We start from the raw sequence: 22,797 nt of genomic DNA on the forward strand, positions 1-22,797 counted from the left end.
GTAATTCAACTCACTAAAAAATTCGTAAAAGTTTGTACTTTTTCTCAAATATTGTTCGCAACATGACCACTTAACGAGTATTTTTTGTTCTTTTTTTAACCCATTCCTTACCATTGTATTATACATCATACGTAAATGAGTGATTTTTGATGATTTATTTCTGGGCAATTTTTATCCGAATTGGTGTCGGATATGGATTTTTAGTAACTTTAGTTATTCAATTACTTGAGAAAAATAGTTGGACAGAGATGGGAATACATTTTGTTGTTCTTTTCTTGCTTCGCGGAAGGTCATGCAAAATTTTTGCTCAAAATGACGAACGGAAAATGCGACATCCCGTCGAATTTGTTAAAATTGGCCTCTTTTCTCTTTCCTGATTTGAATTCTAGTTGCCAATTGGTGTTCTTGGATAGTTACTCTATCTAAATCAATAGAGTTTGTAATGAATTAATGCGCGGAATTTAAATTCAGTGACCGTTAAGACGTGTGTTTGACAGAGGCTCCCCGCGCCCCCATGTGAGATAATTTTTTTTTCTTTTCAAAAAATTCATCTACTAATCTGTAGCAGCTGAATGTTGAAACGAAGAATAATTAAAGTTGAACCACAGATTAGCGCTAGTCTAGGGTTAAAGTTAGGTCTGGATTAAATATTTTTTCGTATGTTCAAACCTGGAATAAGAGCTTGACAAAATCACTTTTTTTATATGGCAACCCTATTTTATGGCATTTATAGCATGACCACAATGTCAAAAATGTAAACAAATGTTTGTGTATTTTGTACAGTTCCAAAGAGTTTGTGAGGCAGAAATGTCGCAAATTATTAAAATTGATAATTTGTTCGAAGTAGCAGTGTTGGCTGACAAAAATAGAAAGCCTTCTACAACTTTCCGTGAAAGACTTCATCCGATGGAATATTATTCTGACTACGAGTTCTGGATGAGGTATCGATTCATGAAGACTAGTGTTTCATACATAAATTGTCTCATTAAGGAAGATGTTGAAGAAACTCGAGGAGATCCTCTCTCCTCAATGGATAAACTGTTGATAACACTGCGATTCTATGCCACGGGTAGCTTCCAAAGAGTGTTAGGAGATTTAGTAAACATTGACCAATCTACAGTATGTAGAGCAATCAACGAAACTTCTTTGAAAATCGCCAAACTATTTCATCGTTTTGTCCGTCTTCCAACTCCGGAGCAGCAACAACAATACGTAGAAAGTTTTTACGAAAAATTTGGATTTCCTCGAGTGGTTGGGCTCATTGACGGAACGCATATACCGTGCAAATCTCCTGGAGGGCTTGATGCTGAATTGTTTCGATGCCGGAAAGGATATTTTTCAATCAATTGTCAAGTGACTTGCAACGCTGATATGCGAATAATGGATTTGGTAGCGAGGTAGATATTTTTATTACTCTTCTTACAATTTTCTTTAACCAGAAATTAAAATAACCATTTTCAGGTGGCACGGATCAGCTCACGATCAAACTATCTTCAATTTTTCAACTTTGAAAATGAAGTGCGAGGAAAATTATTTTGGCCGTTATTTTTTGTTAGGGGACAATGGCTATGCTAACAAGAGTTATCTACTGACTCCACTTTCGAATCCACTCACAGAACAAGAAAGAAAATATAACAGGATACACAAGACTACTCGCAATTTAGTCGAACGCTGTATTGGAGTGTGGAAAACAAGATTTCCCGTTTTACAAACGAAGTCTCGCCAAAAACTGAAAAATACTTTGAAGGTGATTACAGCTACCGCTATTTTACACAATATTGCAAGGGATTTAAATGAGCCATCTCCACCACCCCCGGAAATACCACTACCAGCTCTGTATCAAGAAATTCATCCAGTTGTGAGAAACCTGCATGAAGCATTGCCAGACAATTCAACAAGAAATGTAATAATTAATACAATTTAATAATTCACGTAGAAAATGGACTTTATTTTTTTCTATGAATATCCTGCAGAATTCGATTGCAAAAGCTCCAGTTTCAATTTGTAATAGTCTTTTTTCTGTTTGTAAGCCTCCGCCTTATTCTTTGCCGCTTCGATATTGACTTTAAACTCTTCTTCGTTAGCTTTTCTCATTGCAGCCGTAGTTTTCTTCAACTCGACAAATACCTCAAGTTTTGCCCTTTCAATCTTGTTTTGCCTTCTTGCACGCTCGCTTTGAATTGCCCTCTCCCTTTCACGTCTAAAATTCCCAGAAACAGGATTTTGAAGATTTTGTACAGGAGAATTCATCTGCGATCGAGAAGGTTCACGTGTGTCAGTTTCTGGATTACCTGGTTCTTCGGTTGTAGGAGGAACGTCATATTGAACATCACACTCCACGGAACTTTCCTCGTCTGAGTAGGCTTCGATTGGTACATCCGGTGTCTCTGGACGATTGATAGAATTTGGTTCATTGTCGAAATTCGAGGAGACTGTTTCTCCAATTTGGCACACATCTACAATTGGAAACACGTCATTTGAGGAATCAATATTGTGCAAAGGCTGGACGCTTTTCTGGATGAAAGATAAAAAGCAATTTTGATCGCTCGCTCGAGGCACAAAAGCACCTCCTCCAGTTGCAACTCGCTGTAGACGATCACTGGCCAAGTTCTTTCTGATGACACCTACTTTTGATTTCCAGGCTGCCTTCAGTTGTGGTACAGTCCTTTTTTGTTCAGCAGACGCATTAAATTGGGTGCAAATTTGTTCCCAAGCTTGGAGTTTTTGTGAGTTTGTACTACTGTTTATTTTCTTGGAGCCCAAAATCTTCTCAAATCGTTTGACGATTGCAAAAAGCAGTTCTTTATCCTCTTCGGAGAAATTTTTGCTTCGCTTTCTTTTCTGAAATGGGACAGAAAATAAAATATTTCTTATAAAAAATTCAATTAAAAACAAAATTATTAGCAATACCTTTGTTTGCTCCTGTTGCGCCATTTTGACAGCTCTTATTCCATTGTTATGCCAAAAATTAGACCTCCGAAATCGGGGGTCTAATTTTTGGCTTAAGCGTTAATCCACTGTTTAAATTTATTCTATTTCTCGTTCAAACATTAGAAAACGGTGGATCATCCTCGAATTATCATTATACTTCGATTCAACATTCAGCTGTAGGAAACTACCCAGCAAAACTTCGATCTGCAATTCTGCACTTTTGAAATTTTAACGTTTCTTGTCATTCAATCGGGTACTTCGTGTGGCTTCGGGATAGTCGTGCGACTTCGTGAGCATCGCGAATTTCTTTCGTGTTTTCTAACCATTTCCTTCCCCTTCGTATTTTCTATTATGGCTGATTTAATAATATTGTATTATAACATTATAATAATATTGTAAAAAAAGAGAGTATTCACGTTAAATTGTTGAATAAATATTGAATTTTAAATAAATTGAAATACATATTTTTATGTAGTTAAAATAATGTTAAGAAACATTAGAAAGGGTAGAAGAAATGTAGAAATCATCTAAATACTCTAAAGAAATTCTGTCGATAATTTTAAAATTTTCTATAGAAATTCTGCAGAAAATTCTGCAGAATTTTCATACAACGATCGGATCCACCTTAAACCAAAATTCTGCAGAAATTCTGCTGATTTTTCGGCAGTTAGTAATTCAAATCTGACGAATTTCTGCAGAATTCAGCAGAATTTGCCGGGTGGGTAATCCCAAAATATGAACATTTTATCTCAAGTATTTCTGGTACATTGACTGAATGGGTTAAACATTTGTTCGTAAATGTTCTTAAACACACAAGAAATGTTATCGTGTTATGAAAAATATTTGTGAAAAAATACAAACATTTACGACTAGTGGGTTATACGATTTACGAGTATTTTGTAAGTCCCCAGCAGAAATTCACAAACATTTACGAACAAATTTACGAAATATTTTTTTCTGTATTGGAAAATTTCAAAATTACATAAAAATTATTATTTTTGACGAAAATTAACACATTTAAATAACTATCGTGTATATAATATTACAAATCCTGGACAATTTAAATTTTTCTAAATTGTTTAATTGTGTTTCAAATGATTATGATTTTCGAATTACTGAGAAAATGGCATGATTATGGTATTTGATAATTTCGTTTTATGAGACGATTTCCTATTTTAAGATTAAGTAATACATAATCAAATAAGTTAATCAGGCCCCATTTCATTTGATTTCTGCTAATTGATTTTCAAAATTCTAATTAACTATTTCAATTGCATCATTTTTTTCTTAAATCTATTTTTTTACTTTTATTCAAAAGTTGCTAAAATTTGTTAATGAGTAAGAAGTTAACCTATTTAATTGTATATTAAGATATTTGAGGTTATGTTTTGTGCTAATTAGTTTTTTTTATTTTTTTAAAAAGCTCTTGATAGCCTTTTGGAAGGTCTTATTTTCTTAAGTGCGTTGTTTTATTCATTACTTTAGGATTTTTCTTGGTTTTCTAATAAAGCATATTTTGTTTCACTTTTTTCTAAGTTTTAAAAAATAATCTCTTTAGTTTTATCGTAGGTTCTTGGTAATAAATCTTCATCTTGTTGGATAAATAAAATTAGTTACTTATCCAGTGATAAATTTTGTGCAAGCACATAAAAAATTATAATTCTGATAATAAACACTAACAGAAAAGTTAACTTTGTTGTACAGCGCTACCTTATCATCATGATCGCTCCCAAATGATTACGATCGACCTTACAACAAAGTCTAAAATCTTTTCACTTAGTTTCCTCTATTTTATGCATGGGAGATCATGGCAGATTAAGTAGCTATGTCTCCGATGGATTTTGTTTATAAAAAATAAATTTTCCAAAAAAAAATATCTTGTACTAATTCATAGATCTCGTGCTGCGACGAAGTTCTCTTTCAAAGCATCAACATTTAATTTCTTATCTAACAATAACGCGTGGAGAATTTGTCATCTTTTTCTGGGCTTATCATTTCCTTAAGATCCCCATAGAGAATTGTATTTTCTACTACGTTTTATTTATTATTTATAGAGTGTCTCTCTCCCAATTTTTTTCGTCTTACAACTGACGCACATTTGATAATCCCGTCAAATAAAACTTACAAATCGCCACAAATGAGTGCAAAGTCGCGAGTCAAAAACCGGGATGCACGCATTCACAATCGCTCCCATAATTGGAATTGGCGGAAAATTTAGGTCAGTCTTTTAATTCTCTTTTTTCTTTTTGGTCTATAGAACGCATATGCGCGGGATTTTTTTTTTGTAAATGCAAAATGAACAAGAAAATTGCCCGGAATGGGTGAGAACTTGTGGGCAAAATTGGAGAACATGATCAATGAGACAGGTTTATTTCATCAGCCAAGTCCATCAAGATCGATCGAGAGCAAAGAAGAAAGAAAAGATCTTGCAAATTGCATACCACAAGTTCATAGCCACTCAATGACAATCTGCAGAATTACCTAAAATTAACCAATGTGATCGCGAATGCACACGATCATGTCTTTTAATTTTATTTTAGAATGAAATCAATTGACTGATTTTCACTTCGAGACTTTTCTTCATTATCTTCTTTATCCCTCAGATTTGGATTGAAAAACGATTCTTATCAATTTCCTGAAATAATAATATTTTCTATTTATTTAGAAAATATGAATGCATACTAAAGTCTTTAATGATGTTGAGAGAGATATTAAAGAAAACTGTCTAAGATAACTCATTGTTAACATCACAGAATTAATTTCTGAAAAATATCACATTCGCGAGAAAAAGAGAGTAAAATATAAAATCAACACAAGCCATTAAATAATGAAGAACAATACCTCTAATCACTTTTTTCTTTTAACAATTTGAAGCACATTCTATTGCAATTACATTAGTAATTGCATGAATTTACCACGCAATTTTTTTCTGATTAATACTAAACCTACCGACCGTTTTTGGTGGTTTTTCAGTCAAATGACAAATCGTGGTAACGTAACTCAACAAATTTGTCTTTGAAAAGAGCAAAAAATTAAAATTTAAACACTGAAAATATATTACATGTATATTTTTAAAAATTCATAAAGATTGATAGTGACATTGTACCGTTTAAATATGCGTTAATTTTAAACCGGTCAATTTGACCGGGGCTTGGTAGGTTTAGGGTTAATATTAAAATATTATATTACTGATTATAAAGGCAGATTCTGACCACAAGTTCAAATTATGGCAAGTTGACTGAGATACCGAATTATGACTACAGGAATCTGGGGTATATCCGCACAGGGGCAGTTCTGAACATTGTGGTTTTTCTTTGTGTCTACTTTTCCTGAACAAAGAGAGTTCGCAAATTTAACTCACAAGTCAATTTTCTCACAAAGATCTGTCAGATGATTTTTTGATTTCTTCGAAAACACTATGGCTGCGAGCAGGGGCGTAGGAACGTTTGCTTAAGGGAGGAGGGACTACAAGCCTGGGTTTCAGTCTAGGAGTGAGGAAAATCATGTCAACGATGGCAGTCTATATCCCGAAAGCCAAAAACCTAAACACCAAAATCCGGAAAAACTAAAATCCCGAAAGCAGAAGTTTCGAAATCCACAATTCCGAATGGGTTGAAATACTGAACGCAAAAATCCTGATAAGCCAAAATCTCGAAGAGACAAAATCTCGAATTGGACAAAATCTCGAATAGATCGAAATCACGGAAACCAAAATCCTGAAAAGTCGAAATCGCAAATGGACCGAAATTCCGAAAAGCCAACATTTGGAAAGGGACAGAATCCTGAAAGTTAAAGTCCCGTGAGATATTTCAGAAGAATTTCTATCCGATATAATGTCGCAGAAAATGGACGGATGAATGTCCTCTTTATCAGGTATCGAATGTGGGACGGAAAATTACGTATAAACGGGAACGGTTACACTACACTTGGACTTGGATCACAATTTGTAGTGTTAAGTTCACCATTTGACTCACTAAATACAGAATTCTGTCAGTCAGTCGTATTTGTCAGAATAAAACTGTATAAAATCAAGGAAAGTTCATATTTTTCTGTCTATTTGCAGCCAAAATACTGGAAAGCCAAAATTCCGAATAGATCATAAATTGCAAGTATAACATTGTGTCTGGAGGCAGCCAAAATCCCGAAAGCCAAAAAACCGAATATTCAAAATCCTGAAAGGGATAAAATTATATAGAGGATAATGTGTAGAATAATTCCCCAAGACACAGAAAATTTCCCTTTGCCTCCAGGAAGCGCCTGTGCAATCGTAGGAGTGGTTATGACACTTTTAAGAATTCGGGATTTTGGCTTTCGGGATTTTGACCGGGACCCCTTAGTGTCTACTGACACTAATGAATGTCCTTGCGTTCTAATCTCCCAAAACACAGAAAATTTCCCTATGTCTCAGAAAGCGAAACAAAGGATATTGTCACAAAATAGAATTTCGGTCTTCTTTACTCATTGTACTCTTTATTTTATGTTTTTCAAAGTTTCGGTCCTTAGGTTAGTACCTTATTCAGGACATCAAAATTTGGGAGAACAATTGACGGTTTATAGTAGTGCTTTTAAAAAACCAATAATTGTTTTCACAAATTTTGATGCCCCCTGAAAAAATTCCCAAACAAGAGATCTTAACATATGCAAAATAAAATAAAGAGAAGTAGAAGTCATGAAGACTGAAATTCCATTTTCTGACAACATCTACGCTACGTCCACAATACGGCCAAAACAAATAATCGTCGAAACAAAGGTTTTCCCAAAGCACAGTAGATAGGGTGAAAGGAACGTCTATTGACACTTTAAGAACTCGTGTCAGCACCTGTTGACACCCTACTCTGTACCATTTGGAATACGAAATTTGAACATCTCTGTTTATAGTAAAAGGTATATTACGGAAAAAACTTTATATTACTTATATTTTAGTAGATACATTAAATAAATTTCAACATTTTGGTAAAAGTGTCAATAGGGGTTCCCTGCCAAACAGACGTTCCTCCGACCCTAGATAGATTAAAAAAATGGAGTGTACTTGAGTTCGCGGGTGATCAGACATCTAGGCTCTTTTGAGTCCCTTACTCTACCCGACAATATCAACTCCAATTCTGTTAAAAATTTCATAATTAAGTCCATAATTCCATAATTGAATTGTAGAGAATCTTATGTCTTTATTACGATGATACTCTACACAATCTTTTCTTTTTTAACATTATATTTACTAATTTAGTATCAATTGCATGGAATGAAAACAGTTTCATAATACTATGTGTTCAACTGTTTCCAAATTGCAATGTCATCATTGCCAGTAAATTCCAAATAAATCCTTTGTACAAGAAATATTTGACTTGAAATATAGAACTAGTCAATCTAATTTCTTGTAAAAGTAAATTAATTTTATTATTTTCTTTTTTATTAAATAAAGCTAAAGCGCTAAAAAGTATTTATTCATTATTGATTCGTAAGAAATTAATTCATTTCAAAATTAGTAAAGTTTTTTTTTTTAATTTAACCGTTTTTATTTTTTTGTTTCATCTTATAATATTTTAATACACACATAAGCACAGTAACTTATGCTTTTGGATTTTGGGTTTTCGAAATTATGACCCTTTCGGGATTTCGACTTTTCGGGATTTGTTCAATTTAGGATTTAGAATTTAGGTTTTTAATCTCTCGAATTTTGGTCCTTGTGGGATTTTTGTTTTCGACATTTTGACCGAAAGTTGCTCCCTACGAGTAAGGGTGAGCCGGTATGTTTGAGACACTTTTTTAGGTTTTGACTTTAAGGAGTGTTCCTTTGGAAGCTTGTAGATAGTTTATCGTCTTTGTTTTCTCTCTCTTAATACATTTTAAAATTAATAAAAATATAGACGAAGCTTTCGAGTGATATTTCGGTCATCTGATTCTCATAGTTCTCTACCCTTCCGGAATTCTTCATTCTTTCACATCATTTCATTTGTCGAAGTGATGTAAGGGAAGAGCACCATGAATTGGAATGTTAAGAAACATACTCCATATTAAGTTGAAAATATAAGCCCCAATACACTTTTTGGTAGTTTTGTTTTTGCTAAAAAGTGTAATAATTATCCATTTAACTATATCTGTGCATTTGAAAACTTGCACTTTGTACTTCGGATCGTCACAAATTTAAAAGATGTCTCACAGAAACTTAGTCTTATAAATTAAATGTGAGTTAATTCAGTGCATATCTTGTGAGAGTTAAATGGCAAAAAATAGCCAATAATTTTAAAAATTCATTTTATTTCACTAAGTGCACACTTTAGTGCACTTCTTAATTTGTTTTTTTTTTTGCAGTGTATAATCTCTAGAGCGTGCAAAAACTAAAAATTCATGGAAATTTTGAGGAACAAAAGAAATGGTCGAAATTGCAAGCTAGCCGAGATTTGGCAAAATTACCATACACGCTGTTATTAACCCTTACATCAGGGATTAAAATGATAGAAAGGCTCAAAATTATTTTTAAAGAGTGCTTAAAGAAGCTTGCACGTAAGTTCGCGGATCTACCACGTAAATTTGATGACAAAATGAACTAGTGTGAAACGATTTTCATTTAATATGAAATTATATTACCCTTTAAAAACCCTTAGCTTTGATAGCCTGCCTTGAATTCTGCTAACCTTAAGACGACATTCGCGAGGTAGTGTCATTTCCATTTATTTGGTTAGCACATTTTGTTCGAAAACTGCTGACCGGTCAGCATATTTTTGTTGATCGATTCAGCAAAAATCTGCTAAAAACGCTCCTTTTTCAGCTAACTGTGCTCGCTGGGTTAGTACATTTTTCTAAAATTAACTATGTTCTTACACTGAGAGAAATCCGAAAAACTTAAAATAACATTCCGGAAATGTTAATTTTACCCTGCATTATTGATCCGAAATCGGTGTAAATATTACCCTTTTTAGGTGTATTAGGGGTTAAATTAACCCTTTTTCATGTTAACCTTAAAAAGGTGTAAAATTAACATTAAAAAATGTTGATATATTTTTACACCTAAAAAGTGTTAAAGTTATGAGGAAAAAAAGTTAATCGCACCCTCTTTTTTTCTCATTGGAATATTAAGTGAAATTCTCATCTTCTTCAATTGTGCGGATCTATCCCAGTTTCCCCTATAGCAACTAACTTGGAAATCGAAACAAATGGCCGGTTGCCATTTGGCAACCGGCCAGGTTAAGTTGTTTATTTGAAAACTTACGCCTTATTCTTAATAATAATAGTTCTCAAATGATAACTTTCACTGTTCATTCGCTTTGCTTATCGAGTAATCGAATATAACAAAGTTTACATTTTGGCCTATGACAAGATCACATGCTGAACAATTAGAATTCCTAACCACAATTCCAAATGTTTCCTCTATTAACAGTTTGGAAATCAAGAAGAAAAGTTATTAAACATTTAAAAAAAAATCGGATTCACAAAATTATGCGAAAAACTTTATGTTAAACATTTTCATATATTTTTTACCAATTAATTATACTAACTCATTTATTAATATTGACGTTAATGCAATAAAAACTATGTTGACAGAAAGAAAATCATCACTAAATGCTCTTCAATTATTTAATGAATTATGATTTAGGGTAAATTATGTGATATTTATGTTACTGCTTAGAACATAAAGGCTTATTATCATTACACTTGACCTCAATATCCGTCCATAAATTGGGATAAAGAGTCATCACGCTGCAATACTTACAAAGTATTTCCACCCTAGTTTTCTTCTCTATTGTAAATAATAGATTTTCTTTAGGGTTGGTAATATTATCCCCTTAATATAGATTTTTCCACAAAAAATTATGACACAACTACCAAAAAATTTCCATTGCGTTTTTTGAAGATTTCTTGGTTAATAATTAAAATTTAATAATCTCAATGAGTCACAGTCAAACGAACCGGAATAAATTTTAATTAAGTAGTCATTAGCCTCGTGCCGTGGCAGAAAAAATATAAAAGTTTTCTTTTCATCCCCAAAATTATGAGTTTCACTATAGTTAATAGGGTCAATAACATAACGCCTCGTAAGAAGCCGTCACGTGCCAATGTGATGGAAATCCTTGCGCCTGTTTCCAAAATAATCGCACGAAAGGTGGTTTTTTGAGGAAATCCACTGGATTTCTCTTATTCTCCAAAAAATGACGTAAATAATCAATAAAAACAAACAAACCAACCATCCTTCGTCATAATTATTGGGTAATTATGTCTGGATTTTAAAATTAATGGGCTCTCAGCTTACATCAAAATTTATTTTCTGTGTTTAGAGAGTCAAGTCTTTTCCATGGAAATCTGAAGAAGAGAACTAAAAAACCAAACAAAGAAACATAGGGGAACTTATAATGAAGTCAAGGACATTTATAAAATATCATTTCAACGTTTAATCTGCGTATTAAATGAAGAGATAATGCAAGCGAAGTTACTGCTACAATGATTTTTCTGGGAAGCTTTATGAGACATTTAAAAATAGGTTTTACTGGGCAAAACCGTAAAGGTTAAATTAAGAAATTAAGTTATTTTCAAAAAAAAAACATTTTTTTTTAATTTTAAATTAAATTTTTTAAGTTCTTCAATTTACATTTAAAAAAATCTATTTATTTGGTATCGATAACACACTATAGACACATATTCAAATTTTTAAATGAATCACATTAATTGCCACTACAAAGCATCCAAAAGGATCTTTTCTGTGTTTTGTAAACTAAAATGAAAAGCCGAACTTGGCCCATAAAAATTCATTTAATTGAAGTTAGAAATCATTAATGGTGCTATTCGGCTCCATATAAAAAAAACAACTTGCCGGGGGGTTGTGCTATTCCAATGAAAAGGGAAAACTTTCTCTTGAACGTGTTTTAACCGCTCAAACTCTAAGAGAGAGCAGTTTACACAATCCATCTTTTAGTACACAACTGTTCTCAAGTGCTTCTACATAATCGACTTTTCGTGTTAATTTCTGTCACGACTGTTAGGTGGTTGGAACACGTTGAGGACTGAGCAAAACAGTCGAAACAGGAATCTGCACAAAGAAAAGTCGATAATGCAGAAGCATTTAAGAACAGTAAAGTGCTTTTCGGCATAATGGATGTTGATTTCTGTCATTCTGTCACAACTATTTCATGATTTTAGAACACGACGAGGACTGGGGAAAGCAGCCAAGCCAGGAACCAATACAAAGAAAAGTCGATAATTCAAAAGGTTTTGAGAACAGTAAAGTGCTAAAAAACGTGTTAATTTTTCATTGGAAAAGCACTATCATACATCGTCTTCCAATAGTATGAAAATAACACAATTCATTTCTTAATCTATCGATGCAATAGGAGTTTGAATCGATTCGAAATCGCGGGGCAGGTGATTGTAGAAACACATATAATAGTTTCATTCATAAGCATTTCTGGAAATACGGATATATTCCTAAGAAAAAAAAATAGAAACAGTTTAATAATAATAGAACCTGCCAGAATCGCTTTTTTATGCATTATCACTTGAGAACATTCGTGTACTAAAATAAATATTTAGGAAAAAGGCTGCTCATTTTATTTTTCATTGGAACAGCACCATTAGTCATAGTCAAAAGTCCAAAAGTACACAAGAACAAACCAAATTTGTAAAAAAAAAATTAAAAATTAATGGCTTCGGCACACCTTAGATAAAAAAAAATCATAAAGTCGAAATTCGAATCCCTTTCGCACTCTTCTTCTTCTTTTACTTATCACAACAAATTCAATTTAGCTCAATCAAATTTGGAGAGCGAAAGAAAGAGATAGTCATATTTAAAGAATGTGAGAAAGAGATTCGAATTTCCACTTCATGAAATTTTCCTGATTTGAAAGGTGTGTTAGAGCCGTAATAATTCGAAATGAGTAGTAAATACTCGAATTAGTTGAAACTAAATTAGAAACAATTTTATCGTGTTATAATAATTGATAGTCCATCTCTTTTGTAAAAAGTCAAGATAGAGTCCAGTCAATTTCGATATAGTAAAGGTCGAGGTACAATAAAATGGAGTGGGAAGGGATGCTATTGTTAGAAAGGCCTAGACCTCAGAAATAATATATTAAAACTTCATTGAAATCGGTTAATAATGTCTCCGCTAGCCCCTGGAAAGTTTCCTGAAATTTGAAGAAACTTTCTCATATTCCCACTTAAATTTATATGGGATTCTTTTTGCACTCGCTACCGTTACGCCAAACATCTAAAAAGTGAGAAGTTTTTTTGTATTATAAGATACCTTTCCGTATGGAGGGATAAATATACTAAATTTTTATTTAAATACATTTTTTCCTCGGAGCACTGTGAGCTGAGTCCGAGATCAATTTGGAAAACTGGCTTCAAATAGCTCCATATAAAAAGGTCAACTTGCCAGCTGCTTGTGTCTCCGGCACACCTTTTAGTTCGGTATAATTTCATAAAATCAAAATTCGCGTCCCTTTCTTTCTCAAAAGATTTGAATAAGTCTATCCCACTCCTTCGGTCTCAAAACTGGACTGAACTAAATTTAATTTGGCGTGATGTTCAAAAGAAGAAAAAGAGTTCGAAAGAGTAAGATATCTGTCTAACAACATACAAATCACAGGTATATGCAAAGCTTTTAAGAAAGAAAGGGATGTGAATTTTGACTTTATGAAATTTTCCTGATTTAAAAGGTGTGCCGGAGCCGTAAATAACGAAGGTATAATCCTGTCAACTTATCGCCATTTATAGCTTGAATCGGGGTACAGCGAGAGAAAAAATCGATCCATCGTTCGACAGGTCTCGATCGAAATTGAAAATAGATATTTGTCATTGAATTTTCGGAAATCGATTTTAGCATTCGGAATATGACCCCCTCTCGGTGTTGCGGAAAATTTTATGAAATCAAAATTTTTATCCCTTTCCTTGTTCAAACATATTGTAAATTATCAATCCTACTCTTCTAAACTCAAATATAAATTCAATTCAAAAATGTGAAAAAGTAGGATAGGCAGCAGCAGGATAAATTTGAGAAAAAAAGGGATGTGAATTTTGATTTCATGAAACTTTCCTAACTTAAGTGTAATTGAAGCATTATGAATTTCTTTTCCTTTTTGCGACAAATGATGCAGTTCTTAGATTTCGTTATAATATGCATTTCTATGGGCAGTATGCTGGACTTGAATGTGTCTGAACAATCACGTTATCGTAAAGAAAAATTCAATTTAGATTTGAATGCGAAAGGGATGTGAATTTTTATCGCATGAAATTCTTTTGATCTTAAAAGCATGCTGTAGGGGTAGATAGCATTAGCAACTATAATAATAATAATGATAATATTTATTTCCTTCATCAATTTCAAAAATGCGGCTGCCGACCGACTTCACAACCTGTCTCCCCAAGTAAACGGCAGAAACCTTGATTCTCAGACCGTATTTTCAATCTAATTTGGACAGAAAAAGAAATTTCCTTAAAGTTTTCTTTTCTTGTATAATATTTCCCAAAAAAATATTTATTCAATAATTGCTACATAAATTGTCTTTTCGAGTATTTGGTATTTGGTCACTTTTCTGCTAATAGCTCGTGGCTCCTTTACTGCATGTGCCTTCCGGCTGAAACAAAAACGCGCCAGAATAAATTCACATTTGCCACGAGCGAGGAGGTAGGGTGTTTAATGGGGATGTTTTTTTGTGAGAACCCCAACTCATTGGCGATTCCAAGTATTCTAATGTTTGAAACGTCGTCGTTATGAGGACCTTTCCATCAGTGGGTGGTAAAGTGAAGTCATAAGTTGTGACTCACAAACTCATTCACGCACAGCACGAAGTGGCCATCTCACACTTAGGTGTTCAGGAGTATAGAACCTCATTGTCGATCTGCGCAGTCGTCTTATTTATTTGTTCTCTATCAAATTGGGCCCTTATCAATCCATTACAATCAATTACTCGCGCGTCATGCTCGTAGAAAGTCCAAGTTAGTTGTGTCCTTTCCTTCGGTGAAGAACAAAGTGATTTTCTGTTCAAGTCCCTTGAGGTGGATTCTTTGAGTGTTTCAGAGGAAAATGTGCTTGAAATTGGCAAGTTCTTGTGATGGGGAATATCTGTGAGACAGAAAAATGCCGAATCTCTGGGATTACATTCATATCAATCGTGGTGAGGGTGGTAGGGGTCAACATGATCTTCAGGCAGGACTCTTCCAGATTGCCTGCCAGACATCCAGTATTCTCATCCAGGTGAATAACAACGTCAGCTATGGCGACAATTCATCCAACTTCCAATACAACAACTTCAATGCTGCCACATCCTTTGCTCGACCACCTCCTGAGGCCCCATCTACGAGTTCTGGCCTCGACCAGGAGCAAAGTGTTGTGCTGCTATCCCCAAAATCTTCCTCTGAACCCAGCACAGCCCTCGCCAAGAACCGCAAAAGTATCTTCTCCAACTACAGACACCGACTCAGTGTAAGAAATCCTTCTTTTTAATATTCGGCTGACATTGAGATTTTCGGGCAGTTCAGGGAACAATTGACCTTGCCAAAACCACCCTCACAATTCGTCATCTCGCAGACACTATTCGCGTGATTGAGGCCATAAAATTGAGGCAGGACCTTTCTGCCATAGGTCATTTAGCCAAACCAATTAAGGATTGTATCACATCTTTTTCACATACTTCTTCAACCTATTGATCGGCAATTCATTCCCAATCAATAAATCACACCTGAGAAATCAAACTATACGCTTTATTATATTTTTGAGGTCGTTATGCGTGAGAAATTGAATGATGGACATTTGGCTATCATTTCGCTATCACGAACACACTATTGATTAATGTTTGCTGCTGTTGGTAGATATTTTAGGTGGAAAGTTTTCCTTTTCATTTGCGAGGGAGATGTGTTATCCATAAAATTCCACAGACTTGGGGGGAACATGAAAAATACCTAAAGAATACTTTCTTGTTGAAGAATTCAGAGGAGTTTTGAATAAAGATTGCAAAAGTTTTTAGACTCTTCCATTTACAAGATGCATAATACAATTTTCCATAGCTTCTTGATATAGCGTACAAAATGCCGTATTATTATTCTGTTTCAAAATTCTATGAATAATGCAATATATTCAGACAAAATTTTCTCTATAGGATTTAGGTAAATTAATGAAGGTAATATACAAAATAAATTTTTAATGAAGTTATAAGAACATAACCCTGTAATGAACACATTATAAATTTATAACGTGAAAAATATACGATTTTAATATGGATTTCTCCAGATATTTTATATAGGGATAATGAAATTAAATATACATCGTATCGCCTAAAGTCATAAGTTCGATGCAGCATTTTGCAATGCTTTTCTTAATTGTGCCATGCTTTTGGTGTTTGTTGGTTTTCAACAGATTTAAGCTGATTCATGGTGATATTTCAATGAAAAATGGACATGTCTTTTAGCACATGACTGTTCTCAATTGCTTATACTTAATCGATTTTCTTAGTGTTGATCTCTGTCACGACTGTTTGGTGACTTTGGAACACGACGAAGATTGAGGAAAACAGTCGAGATAGGAACCTACACAAACAAAAGTCGATAATGCAGAAGTAGGGGAGACTGGGGCAAAACTTGTCAAAACGCATGTTTAATTCTTTCACGAGCTCTGAGAAAACTTAAACGTTTTATAATGAGTATATTCTTATAGGAAATTTACTGCTCTACAACATTGCAGAAGACTACTTTCCTCTATCTCGAAAGAAATGTGATTTTCGAATCATATTCTAAAAGCCGTTTTCTTGGAGATTCTCAAAATTTCTAGGGCAAATTTTGTCAGTCTTCGGATAATTTGTGACTTTTTACTCTCGCAAACGTTAAAAATATCAAATATAGACATAATTTCATAGGAAATTTATTCCTCTACAACTTTGTCGAAGATAATTTTTCTCTATCTTAACGATAAATGCGCTTAAATTGAACTAATCAGTATTGATATTTTCTGTAAGTCAAATATTCCAAAAATAAAGCTCAAAATTTCATTATTTTTTATTTTACATAATCCTTCATCGAATCCTTTGAAACTTTGTAAGTTTAAGAAGGTTCATGAAGGCTATCTATAATAAAAATTTCAAGCCTCAGTCTCATTTATTTTAGGAAATAGTGAATATTAAAATTTTCGTTTTGACAAATTTTGCCCCATTCTCCCCTACTTGAGAACAGTAAAGTATAAAAAAAATAACATTTTCATTTATAATGGTAATAACATAAACATGTTCGATCGATAATGAAAAGAAAATCGATAATGTTGAATCACTTTACTGTTCTCAAGTCCTTCTACATAATCGACTTTTCTTTGTGTTGGTTTCTGTCACGACTATTTCATTGTTTTAGAACACGGAGAAGACTAGGGAAAGCAGCCAAGCCAGGAACCAACACAAAGAAAAGTTAACAATGCAGAAGGACTTGAGAACAGTAAAGTGCTAAATAGGTGTGATTAGAAGGAATCACACCTAAAAACATATTCATTTTCCATTGGAATAACATCATCCTACATAACCTCCCAATATTTTGAAAATAATACAATTAGGGGAAGATTTTGAAGGTTCGTATTAAAAAAGGAGTCCAAGATTTAAGATTTTTTACTGAATGCCAAACACACCGAATCTATCATATCACTATATCAAATAAATCTCTTACTTATTGGGTTCATAATTCTGCCTCACAAAATTCCTGGAAGTCTTTGGATTTTCCTCTACAGGAAAGTGAAAATGTAGCGGTATTTCTTACGAAGGTGCCCTGGTTAACTCAGCTTCGTACCACTTTTTCCCACCTCTGTAGGACTCATTTTCCCCGAAAACATTACACCGGACACAAAAATTTGGGCATTACTACTTAGATGGAACTTTCATCTACTTGTTTTCACCATTTGTAGGAGATATCATGCATTAAAAATCAATTTTACGCTATTTTTCTAACACATGTTTTTTGCCACTCGGAAAACCATTTTTTTCCTGCATTCTGACAGTCAGTTAAGAGCTTGGTTAGGTATGATTCTCTCATAATCACACCTAATATAATCCTCAGATTTTCTCTAACACTTCCAATGGGTCTTACAGAACATATTTCGCACGTAACTGATTTCAAAATGACCAGTTCCACTTTAAAAGTGTAAAGTTCTACTTTAAAGCAAGAAAAATTGAATGAGAAATACTCAAAATACATCGAAGTGGCAATTAAAGAATCACATCTACCATAAACAGTCTAGTTTCATCACTGCACAAATTAGAAAGTAGTAATCACACCTATTGTAATCCTTGTTTTTCTCTAACGTCTCGAAACTGTCTTACAGAACATTTTTTGAACATAAGTGATTCTTAGAATTACTAGTGATTAATTTAAAGTAAAATGTGAAAAATCTTGAAAACAAAGCAAATTGGATGAAAAATTCTCAAAACGCACCGCATGGGCAATGAAAGAATCACACCTACTATAAGCAGATTCAGGCTTAATGTTTAATTTGACAGAAGTGAAATAAAAAACATCTGATGAAGTCTCATTTTGATGGGGAAGTGCGCGTTTTCCTTCGAGATTTTAGTGAAAATTGTTTAATATCCCAAAATTTTCTTGTGGATTTATTCAGTGGAATCTCTGATGAGTCAAATATCCGGAGCGGCGTGCACAGTGTGACCCAAAACAGTGAGGAATTCTCAAATTCGGCGGTCAGTAATTTTGAAAGATGTTTTTACGAAGCTGCAAAATTCAATTTTCCTGAGCTTGAAGGGTGGTAATTTTTATGAATTTTCCTCCACCCACAAAAACGACCCCCTTCAAGCAAAAGATTTTCACGGTAAATATTAACCCTAATAGGGTGAAGTGGTACAAGTTGGACAGTGGTACAATTTGGACAGGGCTTTTTGTCTTGATAAATTTAGTACTTCATTTTTATTTGTATATTTATAATGACTTAGTTTTAAAATTTGGTTCCTTGTGCTTAAAAACAATTTTGTACTGTATTTATCAAGAAAAAAGCCATGTTCAACTTGTACCGACGAATTGTCCAACTTGTAACACTAATTCCAAATTATATCACTTTACCCTAAACCCTCTATAACTTAGAATTGTTGCTTTTTCGAAAAGACACTTGCAGTGTGCGAAAATGCATAAAATATTACACATCAGAATTACGATTTTAGGCCCATTTTTTATTTTTGCCTTTCGAACCCAGGAAAAAAGGCATAGGCTTCCAAGTTTGTCAGGAAATGTGAGATGTAGGACTAGCTTTTAGATGATATGTCCATGGATGATATTCATTTAGTAACTTGGAAAAAAAATCAATTTTTACGAAGCTGCAACATTACGAAGGTGCAAAACCTTCCCCTAGCAGGCCCACATGTGTGAAATTGTGTTTATTTAAGAGGTTAATCATCTACCAGCAATGCCCGGTTTGCGAAATCTGTGTTTTTTCCATTTTATTTTTTACACTTTTGTTTTTCCCAGTTTGTTTTTGGAATTTTTGTCTTCGGTAATCTTTGTTTTTTCGCAACTTTGTCTTTGGAAAGCTTGTTTTTCATAGTTACACAAGTTTATTTTATTAAATAAAATAATGAAATTACTACGGTGTTGTTTTGAAGTTTTTAGTTTCGTCCTTTGGGGCAAAGAAAAATTTTCTGAGAAAAGGTAAATTTTTTGGAAGTTATAAAATTATACTTATGCAAAATTCCCGATACTTGTGCAAAATGTATGAAAGACAAGATTTCCAAAGACAAAGTTTCCAAAAAACAAAAATTACCGAAGACAAAGATTCCAAAGGCAAACTGGGTTTGCCTTTGGAAAACCCAGTTTGCCTCAAATTTGATCGAATCAAATTATTTTAATTGTATCAAAATATATTTTTTACAGCAGAATGCAAAAATTGAAACTACCCTATTCCCTTATGCAACTCATAATTTGTATTTTAATAGGCCATAGCTAAACAAATTTACAATTCCTGAACAATAATTTACACCAACGAGTAGGGGAGAGCGGGGCTGTTCGAGACACTTTAATATTTTTTTCATCGTGGAAACGAGTTCTAGAATGGCCATAAGTTCTGAAAACTCTCAAATTTAATGTGAATTGTAATTTAGCCCTCGAGTTGATTTTAATAAAACCTGTATTTATTCAAACTAAATTAGAGTCGGCTTATATTTCGTTTCAATGAGTTCAATGAGTTTAGAGCTTAAATTAAATGACATTACCGAAGTACTTAAATTTTTTTTATACTTCGAGTATTTCCTGTTCCCTTCAATCTTTTACTAAAGAAAAAATAGTGGAAAATCCTATTCGTCATTTAACTCTCATTCTATAAATAAATTAAAAAAAACGTTATGCACGATACATTGAACATGGAAAAGAATATTCATGTTTATTCTCACATTTTGCTTTCTCACTGTCGCACTGTTCATTCACACCTTTCTAGCCCCTCTATTCCCTCGCAATCTTAACACCTGGAGAAGCCCTGAAAATATTACACCAAAGCGCAATTATCTACCCACCCTCCATGTCCGGGTTCTCATACTTTCACGTGTGGCCAAGTAATTTAGGTAACTTGAGCCTTGCACGTGATTTCACCTGCCACTGACTTCTTTTGCATGGAAAATTGCTTTTCCAAGATAATTTTCCCCCAATTTCACCCTATGCCCCAAAGCCCTGCCCCCTACGCCACTTGCCGCCAAAACGTGATGGGGGTTAAATAAATTTCTCTATATCGATTTTCACGCTGATGCAAAATGTAGAGCACTTTTGTGAATAAATATATGAGGAAGGATTGCAAAAAGTCTCCCCTTCGTGGCCAGTTTGTTGGTAAACGTGCACCATGATGCACTTACTTTGCCGCCTCTTTCGCGACTAATCTCTCTGCCACAAAATAATACATAGCTAGATATTAAGCGTGAATTTTTCAATTAATCTGCAATTGTGCGAGGCAAACAGAGGTGATAACCTCTTGTACAAAAGGTGAACGTAAGTGATAAGACTTCCCGGTGATTTTGTTTTTCTATTGTTGTGTGTGTGCAAAATCCAACACTTGTGTAGATAGACAACAATGAAACTAATAAAAGAAGGTATAGTTAATGTGCATAATATTGATTGATTACATCGTGAATGGAAAGAAAAGTTCTAAAAGGGGTGTAAAACTTTGCGAATGTCACACAAATATTTATTCTCCACAGTCGAGTGATTTTTGATGAGTAATTAAAAGAGAGGAACACTTTTTAGTAAATATTTGGTGATACAAAAATAGGTATTAAGTAAAAACAGTATTATTGCCTTAGTGGTTGAGGAAGAGTATAATGTTTCTTAATTATAGCCTGCAACAAATTTGTTATACTTTGAAAAATGCACTCTAAAAAAATGTAAAGATGAAATCATTATTATTTGATAACGAATTGTGAAGCTTAATTCCATTATAATAAGGCTCAGTTCCTTATAAAAATAGGACAAAAAGTTCTATTTAAAAAGTGCCTAATTCAAAGTTGCTCCACCTTCCCCTAAATATTGTAAGAGAAGATCTAAATATAAAGATACTTAACTCTTTCGCGTCCATAGGGTCATATATGACCCGGGGAAAAAAGTTTCTTTTTGGCTATTTACATTAATTGAAATCTAACTGGAGTCTTGAGAAAATGAGCCAAGAATCTTACATCCTTCTATTATGATGTCGTGCACGAACAGATAGATTTCAATTAATGTAAATACCCAAAAAAAACTTTTTTCCCCGAGTCATGACATTACCCTATGGACGCGAAAGAGTTAACGGGTTTAACCCTTTAAAGACGATTGAAACACCGGTGTCCCATTAAGAAAATAATTTTTCCTGACTAAAGTTATTTTTTTTATGTCTGTACATAATTGTAAAGTAGAAAGTTAAAGGAATCTAGAATATTTTTTGCAAAGCTCTAGCTATTTGCTATGTGGCAAATATTTAAGCTCAAAAATAGCCAATTTTTAAATTCCCAAATTCATAATTGATTTTATTTATTTTTTACACTTCCAATTTTTTTTTTAAGCAAAACCCTTTTGGCAATATAAACTACAATACTCATACGTATTATTAGGTGAGATTCTTAACAATCTCACCTACTATAATCCTAACAAAATTTCATGTCGTCCGATCGACCTCAAACTTGGCCAAAATGTGTTTCGCCACTTCCTGATCACGAATATATATGTGGCTATTTTACGTTCCCGGCCGGCCGGCCGGGAACGTAACTTAGCCACATATATATTCGGAATCAGGAAGTGGCGAAACACATTTTGGCCAAATTTGAGGTCGATCGGACGACATGAAATTTTGTTAGGATTATAGTAGGTGAGATTGTTAAGAATCTCACCTAATACAACAATTCTTTGATATAGTTGAAGTTCAACAAATGACTACTTGGGGCACTCTGGATGAAAAAACGAGTTAAGAAACAAAAAACCTCGCTTATCTTGGCTTCTGAGTAATCGATGAGTTCAAGTTCTACGGCAAAATTATAGAGAACATTCTGGTCTACATTTCACCCATATAACACTTTTCTGTCAGTTCATCCAAATCCTTGATTTTTTGGTTTAAATACAAAATTTGTATAACTTCACGAATTTGATTCAAGATAACTGAATGGCGTCTCCCAACTTCAGCTCCAAATCGAATTTGCATGCACTCCGAGTTAGCTCACGTTAAGAATCTCACCTACATAAGCCGGTTAGGATTATCTGTCCCTTTTTCATTAAAGCGAAAAATATTATTCATTGGTATTGTCAGAAAAATTACTTAAATTTTTGGGTTATTTTTGTCCCTATTGTTCATAGAGGCACAAAATACACCGAATCAGACTCGGTTGGACTTTCCAAGGTTAGAAGTAAGGCTTATTATTATATTATTTTATTGTTGATTTTCTGTCCGTAAAGTGTCTC

General features: G+C 33.7%; 2 protein-coding genes across 4 annotated transcripts in view; both read left to right on the forward strand.

Annotated features, from left to right (window-relative positions):
* Positions 1-728: 728 nt before the first annotated feature.
* LOC129806709 (putative nuclease HARBI1) lies at positions 729-1,924 on the forward strand. The gene is made up of 3 exons (XM_055855481.1): positions 729-1,397; positions 1,462-1,518; positions 1,786-1,924. Exons 1-3 carry the CDS (start codon positions 763-765, stop codon positions 1,922-1,924), a joined length of 831 nt encoding a protein of 276 aa, XP_055711456.1. The 5' UTR covers positions 729-762.
* Positions 1,925-14,773: 12,849 nt separating this feature from the next.
* The window catches only part of LOC129808086 (5'-3' exonuclease PLD3-like), a 28,301-nt gene continuing 20,277 nt past the window's right edge, over positions 14,774-22,797 (forward strand). Inside the window, exon 1 of one of the 3 annotated variants that reach the window (XM_055857781.1) lies at positions 14,774-15,343. In XM_055857781.1, the coding sequence (XP_055713756.1) occupies positions 14,999-15,343 (345 nt within the window). In that variant the 5' untranslated portion in view covers positions 14,774-14,998. Of the gene's footprint in view, positions 15,344-20,699; positions 20,964-22,797 lie in introns of those variants that run through there. The other 2 variants (XM_055857783.1, XM_055857784.1) reach the window with 2 other exon arrangements.

Source organism: Phlebotomus papatasi, chromosome 3 (genome assembly GCF_024763615.1).
Source record: "Phlebotomus papatasi isolate M1 chromosome 3, Ppap_2.1, whole genome shotgun sequence".
NCBI lineage: Eukaryota > Metazoa > Arthropoda > Insecta > Diptera > Psychodidae > Phlebotomus > Phlebotomus papatasi.